The sequence below is a fragment of the Vanessa tameamea genome, chromosome 4, assembly GCF_037043105.1.
Source record: "Vanessa tameamea isolate UH-Manoa-2023 chromosome 4, ilVanTame1 primary haplotype, whole genome shotgun sequence".
Classification (NCBI taxonomy): domain Eukaryota; kingdom Metazoa; phylum Arthropoda; class Insecta; order Lepidoptera; family Nymphalidae; genus Vanessa; species Vanessa tameamea.
The window spans coordinates 2,838,561-2,851,849 of record NC_087312.1 but is presented as its reverse complement, the minus strand read 5'-3'; the positions used below and the strand labels follow the sequence as shown (position 1 = coordinate 2,851,849).

At 31.7% G+C, this 13,289-nt stretch overlaps 2 protein-coding genes and 2 non-coding genes across 4 annotated transcripts in view; all 4 read left to right on the top strand.

Annotated features, from left to right (window-relative positions):
- The window catches only part of LOC113395392 (lysosomal thioesterase PPT2 homolog), a 266,083-nt gene that overhangs the window by 10,789 nt on the left and 242,005 nt on the right, over positions 1-13,289 (top strand). The gene's annotated exons all lie outside the window — the stretch shown is intronic.
- On the top strand, positions 5,549-6,011 carry LOC113395401 (uncharacterized). The gene has a single exon (XM_026632996.2). It carries the CDS (start codon positions 5,621-5,623, stop codon positions 5,990-5,992), a length of 372 nt encoding a protein of 123 aa, XP_026488781.1. The 5' UTR covers positions 5,549-5,620; the 3' UTR covers positions 5,993-6,011.
- LOC113395423 (5S ribosomal RNA) lies at positions 7,004-7,122 on the top strand. Its single transcript, XR_003368664.1, has one exon. It is a non-coding gene; the product is annotated as a 5S ribosomal RNA (ribosomal RNA).
- LOC113395422 (5S ribosomal RNA) lies at positions 7,919-8,037 on the top strand. The gene has a single exon (XR_003368663.2). It is a non-coding gene; the product is annotated as a 5S ribosomal RNA (ribosomal RNA).

The window sequence follows — 13,289 nt, the reverse complement described above, 5'->3', positions numbered from 1 at the left end:
ACCGGAACATAGAAATATAAATGATTGAAGTCCGGTGGTAGAATAGCCGGTTGTTCTCATCTAGATTAATTATGCTTAATTAATTATAACACCACATTCATCGTATTGCGAAAAAATATTTGTACCATCCTGTATTTATGTAATTGGTAGTACTCCTGTGTTTTGGCAAGCACGTAAAGCCATTTGGATTATCGTATCCTCGAACTATGGGAGTAAGGAAAGTAAGCTGTTCCTAGTGTACAATTGTGCAATATTCTACACAGTTAGTCAAAATAAGCCACGAAGGAAGAAAGTGTAAAAATTAGGTTATTTAAGAGCATTTTTAAGTTTACACAATGAACTAGAGAAAAACCCACCATTATCCTAATAACCAGTAACCTACAGTTACAATTCATATAGGTAGGTTATATTTTTTACATTGCCTTTTTGGCTATTTCTTTGAGATATTGAATATATACCTATATGAAACCCGCTGTGTTTCTTTCTCTGGTTCTTCTCAGGTCGGGTATTTCCGAATTTTCCACTATGGGTAATGTGTAATTTAACATTCCATAAGTGCAACGCTTCTTTATTGAATAAAGGATATTGATTTGTTTTTATTACATAGAAAATTTAGTAATGCCTAATAAGAATGTGCACAGCCCTGAGACGCATTTAATGAAAGCCTTGGGAAACAACAAAAATGTTCATTTTAATCTTAAGAACTCTGAATTCTGGGTCAACGGACTTACGTTTCACTCTGATTTCCACTTACAACATTTTATTTTATCAGACACCTGTCTTCTTCTGTTAAATTACTTCGTACCCATTTACGAGATTTTTTATTGCATTACTCTTAATATAAATTACTTTTAGTTAAGGATAGACTGCAACATAATATTACCGCTCAATAAAAAAATCTAATAATACATTTTCGATTAGAATATAATAAGGCTAACCAAAACTTTAATTCCAATTTGAAAAAGGCGTTTTCACAAATATCACCAAACATGGAATCAGACTGATGAATGATTACATTTATATTTTCTGGAGAATGTATTTAGTCTTTGACAAAACAGACCCTTCGTCTACATCAGCGTCTCGTGACTCATCGTTCTCAATGCAAAGATTACATGAATTTTATAACGTTAGTTCATAGCTCATGTTTTTCAATGAATCATTACGACGATGTATAATATCATTGAGGATATTTTGATAGTACGAATGCTATGATAAATGTTGAGTTATATTGAATTACCGTATCAGTGGATTGTAAGTACGTCATAGCGGGAAAACGGAAATAAGAAAGGAAGTAAAGAGAAACTGGTCCATGTATACATTTACCTTATATTTTATATCATAGACAAGGTTTTTTTTTTTTAATTAGGGTCATTGTCTCTGTTATTGTTGATAGTAATACGTCATAAAGGTTGATTTATGATTGTATTTTTTTGTACGTAATTCGTTTGAATATTAAATATGTAGTTACGTACCTACTCCGAAATTATATTGTTAATTATAGTGTTGAGCGTTTTTTGTGTCCACTTCTAATTTGCGGCGATTATTTTTAGGTTATATTTGCAATTATTACTTTGGGTATCTATATATTTAATAGTAGGTAATTTGTTTGAAAATCTTGCAATGAAATACTCCCACAACAAATAATCACGTAGTTATTTCATGTTTCTTATGTAATTTTAGAGTTATCGTCGTCGCGTAATAATTATCAAGTATTAATTAATATAAATCACACTATGACCTCTGAATCGTTTGGTATAAATATTTTTTCCAATGATATGAAAACATTTGCTACAACAATAAATAAAAAATAACATACAGTCGTCAGACTCTGCAGACCTCTTTTTTCTTCGTTTGATGATTTTCGTTATTGAAGACGGATCATTATTATATAGATTATTAAATACAATACATAATTCTAGTGCCAGTAATGAAGGACTGGACAGAGGAATGCATTGCGTCGGACAGAGAAATGCCTAAATATGGACAACACAAAACTAATGAAAAACATTAAAACAAAAATAAAGTGCCATTGCCATTGTATGACGTTGGCATCTAATTACTATACTGTTAATACTTGAGTAAAATTTTTAAAAAATTCAATTACGTATCTCATTTTTGAAATATTGAAAACCAACTTACGTTGATATGCTATTTGATGCACGTATGCTAACATCTTTTGCTTTTACGATCGTGTTCTGCGGCGACATTCTAGTTTGTTCAGGGCCGGACCGTAAGTTTAGGGGGCCTTAGGCTACCTAAGACATAATTGAACGTTGACTTGAATCCAAACGACCTGTTTAATTTAATAAAGTTATGGATTCTTTAGCATTATCGTCTATTTTTGACTTGACTTAGCTGGGCCCCCTTGCATCACAGGGCCCTGAGCTGAAGCCCAAAAAGCCATATGGTGGATCCGGCCCTGAGTTTTTTTGTTTGAAAGCTATTTCTATATTCTTTAGTAATTTATTCAACTATAAATGTAAATAAATATAGAGACAAGTAGTATCAGGATATTGTTAGGGAAAGAACATTATTAAGGTCATTAGTGTAGTGCGATCGTGTCCTGCTTGTTAGCACGTTCATTAAACAGTTCACACGTGTAAATTACGCAAGCAATTAATACCCTTATATCAAAGACGTAAAGAGCGGTTTTGTCGTGATGTAGTTATGTTTGTATAACTGTTAAGTAACGTGACACAATAATTTAGAGCTAAATCCTGCTTCATTCAAGATTTTGGAAATTTAGAGTAATGTTTAAGAGGATGTTGGTTATCGAGATCCAATGAAATGCCGTAAAAACCCAAAATTATATGAAATATTTGTATTCAAGGTCTCAGTCAGATCAGTGAGCGGTCTATGCACGGAACTGGTACCTACCTATATGTGAAGGATAAAATCGGATCTTAGTATCCGGAGAAGAAAAGGCGTTACCGATATAGCTTGCATGTTCAGGTTCGTCGAAGGACTGATGGTCGTTGGAGCAGACTTACGATCCTAGAGTGGAAACTGCAGACGCCGATCTGCAGTCTGATCACACGTACCGTAATATGCTCGATTTTTGTAAGATTGTAAAAGGTCACTTATCAATTGGCAGATACAACATTGTAGTAAGTAATTAAATTTTTCACATTTTCGAAGCGCTGCAAGTAACCAAAAGATATATGTATAATTGTATACTCATTGTGTTTGTACGTACTCTGGCCTACTAAGAAACGTAAAAAACAAAGCGTTATTGCTTAGTAGACTAACTGATAAGTGGTTGGAATTTACGTAGACGGTCACAGGTTCTTATCAAACGTACTCAAAATACCATAGATTAACAACATAAAAAAATATTTAATTATTTCCGAAAAAAATCGAATTATCTTTTATTTAAGTTTTAAAAAGGACTCAAGGCTCACCACGGTCACTGGACTTAGAACAATAAGTTATGTACATATTTTAATTCTTAGTTTTAAAATGTCAAGGATATCAAATCGGCCAAGGGCGAGTCATTATTTATTCTGTTTTTAGTATTTCCGCAAGAATTTCAAGTGTCTATCTATCTTGGTTTGTGTGTTACACCCTAATGATCGACGTTCAGACGGACATCGCAGTTTTAGTAATAGGGTACGGAACCATAAAGATGAAGCTCAGTTATTATCACCAGCTCAATTTAATATCGGTACTTTAAAGTGTGTATAGTTTGTTATCAAGTATTTCCTAGATGTTAGATATCTACCTAATTGTCGTATGACGGGTTTGTCCCGACGTTAAAATTTTAATTATTATAATTATTGTTTATCTATGATAGTAACAATTGATCGAAACCAAGATAGTCTTAACAACATACGTAATACCGTTTATATAATACTTTTAACTAATAATTAAATATAAATCTAATGTCAATAAATAAAACATATTATGTAGGTACCCTATAAATACGTACGTGGATTTAGCAATTAAAGGATTTCATTGTATTATATCATATGCAGTTATTTATTTGATAGAAAAGAGAAACTACTGAGTTTCTTGCTTGGTTTACATTTAATATAATCACGTAGAAACATGACATTAACGAATCGCCATTTTACAAGGCACTACTGGTTCCGAATGAAGATTACCCCGACAAAAATCGTGACTCCTTAATACTAATCAATTTACATAGGTGTGTTAAATTATATTTGTTTACAAGCTTCTCGACCCGGCTTTACACGGATACAATAAGGGTCTATATACAAATTATACATTTAAGAACAAATTAAAAGAAAACATTTCGTTTTCGACTTTTCTAAAGTATAATATTCATGTTTGTATATTATATCACACTGTTTAATTATGAAAACCACATTAAAATCCGTTGTTTAGTTTAAAAGTTTCAAAAAGTACACATGGAGGGAAGCGACTTTGATTTCACTATGTAATATTTACATTTACATCTTTAATTAAAAGCAAGTTTTAATACCTCAATGATATTTATCAATTATATAATCGTACATAGAATAGTTTGCATAATTTGTGAATGTTGTTGTTTTTTTTTTTTTTTTTAATTATATTTAAAGGTAAAAAAGTATACGTTTAGTTTTTTTAAAGAAATAATTTTGCCCCGATTTGTAATGCTTCGCGGAGCTTGAAACAATACGTTATAATGATTATATCGTTATACCTCATATTTATGTTATTTAATGCTTGTCATTGTTTTATATATGAAAATGATTAGAATTATATTATATACACAACATATAAGTGCATCTAGTTTGTCGCCATTCCGACTGTATAAAAAAGCCTTCGGTATTTCCCCGATTTAATTAAAAATCCTAGCCCTCATTAAATTCGGTTTAGTTTCCAACCTAACAAAACATAATAAAAATTTATATGATTATTTGTATGAATACGTTTTATTACTTGTACATCTATCAATCAGTCGACAAAATATTCCTTGTAATTATACTAAAGTATGTGAATTAATTTTGCACGTAATGACGTAATAACATAATAATAGAATAAAAACTTTCCGCATCAGAACTTTGTAGGTCTTTATAAATAATATATATAAACGTAAAATTGTCAGAAAACTAATGCACTACATTTAAAATTACATAAGGTTACGAGAAACGAAAATCAAACGTTGCGAGATTCGTTTTAAAAACATCGTAAAATTAAACATCCAAATCACACATTAACACGAAAATATCACACTGACAGCTGTTCGTACGGCGAAAAGACGCATATAATTAGATCTCGACGTTGTCTTCCAGAGAAATACGCTCTTAAAAATCAAATTCGGAGTTCGCGTTAATTTTAATTATAGATCACTTCAAAGGAAAAATAAATGCGCAATTATATTAAAAAAAATCATTTATCCAGTGGTAGTTTACCTGATTTTAATATTAACGGGGAAAAACAACAATGTGATATTAATTACGTTCAATACACTTGAAAAATCACGGTATGAGGTTACGGATTCGCGATCATCAATGGATGATTCATTCGAAGGGGGATCCCTTATCGCACGCTGCGCGAGCGCGATGCTTCAAAGCTTATAAGCAGCGAGGCTTCTAAATTTAAATCATTCGCACGCTGAATTCAGCACGAACAAGACGCTTCTTTTAAACAGTCGGTCCTATTCATTTCGATCAAAATGAAACAGTACTCTGTCCTCGGTAATAAGAAGAAAGTAACCATGGAGGCTAACCCGACTAGTCTCAAGGTGGTTGGCAATAATTGTGTTGTGAGAGTGAAAATAAATCAAGGTGAAATTGAAGTGATCGGCAATGACTGCCGTGTGGAGGTGGTCGATAATACTGGCATCGTAAACTTAGTTGGCAGCGGTGGTAAAGTTATCATCACTAAGAGGTGGAAGGGAGACAAGGTGTCTATGGTTGGACCTAATTGCCACCTAATGGTAAACGGCAAAGACAAGACAACTCCAACTTATGAAGCTCAGCTGTCCCCGTTCAGCAAGGAACTGGATGACGTCATAGAATCGATCTTTTCTTTCGTGATGCGATGATCGATCAATCGTGATATGGCAGGTCATAGCTTCGCGGATTATCGCTGGATATCGTCGGCTTTTTCTTTGAATCTTAAGCTTCGGTGGAAGCTTGCGCTGTTTCAAGTGAAAATGGAATTATTTGCTACGTATTGTGAACGTATGGTGTAGATGAGTGTCATTGAAATTTGTGTACTTTCCTATTTTGTAAATAGTTCACAGTTCGATAAAAAAAAAATAATAATAAAATTAATGTTAATCACCTTAACTGTGACGTAAGATCCTTTTAGATAAAAACATGATAATGATCGAGTTATCTTATATATTATATATCTTTTATATTATATGGCTTTGTTCAAAATGTATGGTTTAATTGTCTTCCCTTAAAAATACGTTAAAACGATAACACATCGTTCCTATTTCAAACACATGTCAAGAATTTAATGAATTAGAACACACGGTCAGAGCGGATGCGACTTCCTTATTCGATTGGTCTTGCTCTAGTCATATATTACAATATTAAGTAGTACTTAAAACTAATTATAAATACATTGTGTACTGACCGTTTGCAGTAACATATTTCTATAAACTTTTAAACACCGTTACAAAAATAGGGTTAACGAACTCATCAGTTCGGATCTTGAATGAGAAAGATATACCTCTGTACATATATCATTGATAAGATTTTGAAATCTAATCTAATAGACACATTACCTACTTTAGTTTTCATTATAGAACAAGAATAAAAAAATATATAGTCTCAATTATTTCTTAATGAATTAGGTATTCCTTTAGTAAACTTAGATTACATACACGTCTATAATCTTTGTTAGTAAATAATAGTTTTAATAGATATGTAGGTATATGTTTACGGGCTTAATATTGTTTTGTAAGACGTTTATTTTATAAAATGAACGTCAATTTATTGATTTGCGCTGCTGTTTAAATTAAATATGATGCACATATACACGCTTCTGTAATAATGCAATAATTGGCGTCGACAATGTCTAATTATAATTAATCATTCTTAACGCCAACGTCCATACCACGTTGAATACACCGGTTCTCGTCCGATCACCGAAGTTAAGCAACGTCGGGCGCGTTCAGTACTTGGATGGGTGACCGCCTGGGAACACCGCGTGCCGTTGGCTTTTTTTTGCGAGTTAAAGTTTCATAAATTTACATTTAACAATAAAAGTCATCTCTGACTATCGTCGACGTTCTGCAATTATGTAATGCTATATAAATAATTATAATTATTAGTATAAAATGTCGAATATATATTAAATATATAGGTAAAAAGTTATCTGGAATCCGGCTGTCTTGGTATGGGCATGTTATGCGGAGGGATGAGGACCATGTTGTGAGAAAGGGTTTGAAAATGGATGTGGATGGATATATAAGTAGGGGACGACCCAAGAAACGATGGATGGATTGTGTGAAAGACGATATGGTTAGAAAGAATGTTACTAGTGAGATGACGTCCGACAGAGAAGTATGGAAGAAGAAGACATGCTGCGCCGACCCCAAGTAAAATTGGGATAAGGGCAGGAGGATGATGATGATGATGATGAGGTACAAAGTCGAAGCACGAAATAATTAAGCCGAATGAATGACAAAAGCAAAAAAAAAAATACATTCTGTATTTAACCCATCGCTGGACAAAGGAATCTTATCCAGCCCCTTTTAGCACAACAAGCTCTAGGGTGCACGCAGTGTTCTGATGACTTTCTCTCCAAAATTCGTATTTATTAATATATATATATATTATACAAATACATATTATGTAATTCAATTCACTCGATTAATTAAACTAAGGTTTAATTGGATACTATATTAAAATCATATCGGTCCTATACATGATGCAAATTAATAAAACATTTCATTTATTATATTTAATATTTCACACTTATGTAACATATGATCCAATATTTCAATACTTGCGTCGCCAACGTCCATACCACGTTGAATACACCGGTTCTCGTCCGATCACCGAAGTTAAGCAACGTCGGGCGCGTTCAGTACTTGGATGGGTGACCGCCTGGGAACACCGCGTGCCGTTGGCCTTTTTTATAATTCAGGAGAATACAAGATTTATATATATACTTTGACTGGGAAGTGATTTTTTTTTCTTAAATGGAGTGTACGTACCTATTCATCTTTATACAAAATACATTGATAACAGAATATTATTATTATATATTTGCCTAATTTTTTCCATTATTGCAATGAATACAATTATATACTTGAAATCTTTTTCATATACTAGGACGTATTCTGAATGTATACAATATGTTTTTGAGTGTACATAAAAAAAATTAAAATAATCTTAAAGGTAATTTTAGTAATCAGTAGATTAATATAGGTATCAATAAATTCATTTTTACTTTCTAAAGACAAACCGTTAAATATTATAAGTATCAAGTATGTGTATATATCTATAAATAAATAAAATAAAATATCTATAAAAGTTCAATTACTTTATTTATAAAAAAAAAACAAGGTATATCTTGAAGTTGATTAAAATACTAATAAAAATAAGTGCATATCATAAAAATCTTTGTTTTAGTCATATTTTGTTAGAAAGAGATTCGTTCTTCGTTGATTAATCCTCCATCATTTTCCTTTTCTTATTTTTCTTTTCTAAAAACAGAATAAAATATAATAAGCAACTCTATTAAATAAATTTAATATCGAAATAAAACTAGCACAGATTAAATTTTGTGGTAAAATAGTTTATCATTATTTTTTAAATTATGTATTAAATTAAATACTAGTCGCCCTCAGCTACGCTCGCATTTTAGGGGTTTGTCGCCTGTCCCTCCTTGGCCTTTAAGTTTGCTTCATACATTAAATTCCGTTCAGTGGTTTGGCCGTGAAAGAGCAACAGACAGACAGAGTTATTTTTGCATTTATAATATTAGTAGGTATATATGTATGTGTGTATATGTACTTTGAATGGCGGCAACTGATGACGCATGAATTGACCAATGAGCGTTCAGATTTAAATCAAATTAATTAATCTAACTTTGATCAAAGCTTCAGAAATTACAATAAATTAAATTTAATCCAGATCTGCCATCGTTGCATGAAGTCTTGGAGAATGTTGAGAATCATTATTGAAAAATTAGCAACTACGAGTATTAACTAATTGTCCATCCCAACTTCAATTTAATTAAAAATAAAATCAAATTACTTTATTCAATATTCCAATCGAAGAAATAATAAACATGAACAAACCTTAGATTTACATATTCCATACGATTTGCTAATAACTCAACTATATTGGGCACTTATAGCTTATGATTAATATATCTTTATTCATAATACGATACTATTACATTTAACAACTCATATCCCCCTTTAATTCTCATATGGTTGGGATAAAGTATACTTATCAAATTAAACACTACCATTCGGAAAAGAGAACACCCAGACCTGACAAGAATCGACGAAAGAAATTCAGCGGTTTTTAATTTTCTTTTTTGGTCGATCGATGATTGTTTACCTATATAAAATATTACAATGAAATAGCCAGGAGAATATTGTTTCATTTCCAAGGTGCGCTTTCAACCATGGACTCACTAATTATTTAACCACAAGCGTTCATTAATTATTTTTTTTAATTTGGCTATAAGGGCATTTTGTACGCGATCTGGGATCCTGCAGTAACGGGAATAGTAAGTTTATGTTTGTTGTCCTCTGTTGAGTATCACATTTTCTCACAAATGTAAAGTTACCTCCCACGTAACAATTACTCACTATGCGTAGGTCGTACATCTCTCCGGAAATTGACTTCACGATATACGCTCGCTGTTTCTGTTTTTCTGGATTTATCAGCCGCCGGATTATTACCATAAGATCTCCAACTTGGTGTTTCAGTGGTCTATGAAACACGAATTTATTTACATTAAATATAATTATCATTATTATCAACAGTAAATTAGAAACACTAAATTTATTTATTCCTTATTGCAACAATTCTTTAAACTATATTTTACGTACGGATTAAACAAAAGTGGCATCAGTGCAACAGATAAATTTTAAACTTAAAAAATGTGGTAAAAAATACAAATATAATACATTTGTATTACCTGTACATTAATTTGCAACGGTTCTCCAAATATCGATATTAATTCTCTATTCAATGTTGAATTAGGATCGTCTTCAACATAAGGAATAATGTTAGCTGTCGATGAACTGCAAGGTTCAAAACATGATCGTTCTGCTGTATGTGATTCTTCTATTGGTTTATGTACCGTTTCATGAATAACTTGAGGATTCATTTCTAAATTATCGAGCCCTGCGTTTCCTTTTTTTATGTTGGTATCAATATTAAGAAGAAATCGAACTAACTCCCTCAGAAGGGACAGGTCATCTGTACTCATAGTGTCCTCTGCCGTCTGTAATGTAGAAAATTATATTTAAATATTGTTAAGTATATATTTTTTAAGATATTGTCATGTAACTTTACACAGCTTAGAATCTTACTGGTAACAAAGGGCAATTTGATTATTTATTAGAATTTTAAGGATAGAGCTTTCGTTAGAGCCATGTTGGATAAAGTGTTCCGTACTTTTAACATTCTATTGTCTCGTAAGTATAGCGGTAACTTTTATATGCACCTTGGGTTCTGTGGTAAGAATGGTAAAGGGGTTGAATTTGGCCACTGAGAAGTAATTCGGTATATTTGAATATATTTTTCGTACTACGTCTTGAGCTTTGAAATTCACAGTTTTACTCTCACGTACCTCGAAAGGTATGATACATTAAATAATATTTATAACTAATATTTAAAATATTGTACAGAATATCTGGAGGCTTCGAAGTAGAGCGTAGTAGTAGAGAGAAATATAAGTGTACTTATAGATTTAAGAGTTTCAGTAGCATTTGCTTCTTTAAATGTAACTTAGATTGGGATATTGAAATTTTGCATCAAAATAATGGAGTAATAAATATCGCATCACTTTACAATGTATATGGATTGAGCTGGACATATTCGCGAGGCAATATAATGAATTGTGATAACTTACTGACATAGTATGCAATACCATATAATTGTCAAGTATTAAATAAAATTTAAACCACTATTTAAAATCACCACTTAGTAGTCTAAAATAATTTTAATGACACAACCACAGGACTGGACTTCTAACAAGAAGTGAAGGAGATTTAAAAGAAAAAAGATGTCATCAAAAGGAGGAAGGGGGTCTTCTAAATATACTACTTAACATAAGGTTTAAAAGTCGGTTGCTTCTTTGTGATAGATACATCCATTGTTCTCAGCGCAGGTACAAGTTATATGTTTAAGAATATTGCGAAATTATACAAAGACATTTTCGGATCGTTGCTAATCTTATAATGATTATATTATTTCTAGAAGGTTTTACTGCGTTTTACTAATAAGTGTTTAATGGTATATAGTATTTCTTTGTTACGTTATCTTTACAGTTTTTTTTTTAATTTGTTATACAGGATTTTAGACGTTTTATATTTGCTTAGCTTGTTTATGATTAAGTGATTATTTATTACATTTATATCTGCGTTTTACGATGAAAGTCTACAAAACTTGGAATGAAATTTTCTATCACAAAATAAATAGGCTTATACTGGAGAATAATAAGATTAGGTATTATGTCGTTATGAATTCTGTAATCCACAAGAACATTTATATTGAAACAGAAGAAAAATGATATAGGTACCCATATACTATAATGTTACAATAATGCCAAAACAATGACCAACGTCCAGAACGCGTTGAATACACGGTTCTTATCCGATCACCGAAGTTAAGAAACGTCGGGCGTGTTCAGTACTTGTATGGGTGACTGCCTGAAAACACCGTGCCTTTAGCCTTTTTTGAATCAAGGCGCCAACGACAGGCGGTGATAAAAAAAAACAAAGTTACACAGTACATATTATTACAAAAAAAGTCCTTTGATAGTTATTTTATGTCATAGGTCCGGCCCGACTAATGAACCGGATGGCAAAGGATTATCATTACCCATATACGTTGGTACTGTAGAAAATATCAATCATTCCTCACATCACCAATGCGCCAGCGACGTGGGGAACTGAGATGGTGTCTCGTGTTCGTGTATTTACACTGATTCGGGCGAGAGTTCAATCCGAAACACGACAATATCAATTAGTAATGTTTGCCAGTAGGATAAATAAAAAGTGGGTTGTACATACGAATTAGTTTCGATATTACAGACAATTAATGATTGTTAGTATTGTGATTAGGAGGGTGCAATTAAACAATTAATGTCCGACTAGGATTAACTCTACAATAATTGAGACCGAGATTTTGTCAGATAAGAACAGTATCAGTAATATTTTAAATACTATTGTGCCCCCGGGGCTGAATGAGAGGATTTCAATTTGGTAAATTAAATTTTAAATTGAGTTGTTAGGAAAATGGTATAGCTAGTTCTATTATACTACAGACATAACGTGACTAGTATCGTGACTTAAAAAAATAATATGATTTCAGTACAACTTATAAAACATTTTTGGACAATTTAATTAATTAAGACTGAAACTAAACTAAATTTATTGAAATAAATGTATTGAAGTAAATGTTAATGTTGCATATAGAATAATAGTACTCTGTAAGTTAGATAACTAACCCAAGCCTGTGAATAGTCTGGGATGCTTGTCTCTGTAGGTAGGTTTTCTTATTCATTTCCAAGCATGTAGAACATACTGAATTTCAAAATATTATCCAATCCAATCATATTATCAGTGCAGGTGGTTTTCATATCAGTTTAATGTTCGATATTATTAATGACTAGCGACCCGTCCTGGCTTTGCACGGGTGCCATTAATAAACAAGGAAAATGATATGCTAAATTACATACAACTACGTATGCCCTCCCTGCTCCCTGGGTTAAGACATCATTATATTTAACAGTTTAATCTGAAGTTTTAACTAAAATGGTTTTAAATTTATAACATTTAATAAATAACGACCTTTTTGTTATCATGAAATATTTCAAGGAAAAAATAACAGTATACTATAAGAATGATTTATTTGTTTTTGTTGTTGTATTTCTGTAGATCATATTATGATATCATTATTGATTGTTAAAAGGGACTTTACAGGGATTGACTTTTATCTTTTGTGTATATAGTCAAGTTCAACACTTATCATTACACCAAATAAATGCACTAAAAATATATTATTAACCAATTATCCTACATATTTTGGCAAACATTTCCTAATATTTAAATCGTGACAAAAAGTTATGTAAGTGTTGGAAATATTTTATTTGTTTTGTTATTTTATTTTTGTATTTTTAAGATGTACATACTA

Bases quoted from the DNA above. Each gene is read 5' to 3' on its own strand.
- LOC113395401 (XM_026632996.2), top strand. From the start codon at position 5,621: ATGAAACAGTACTCTGTCCTCGGTAATAAGAAGAAAGTAACCATGGAG.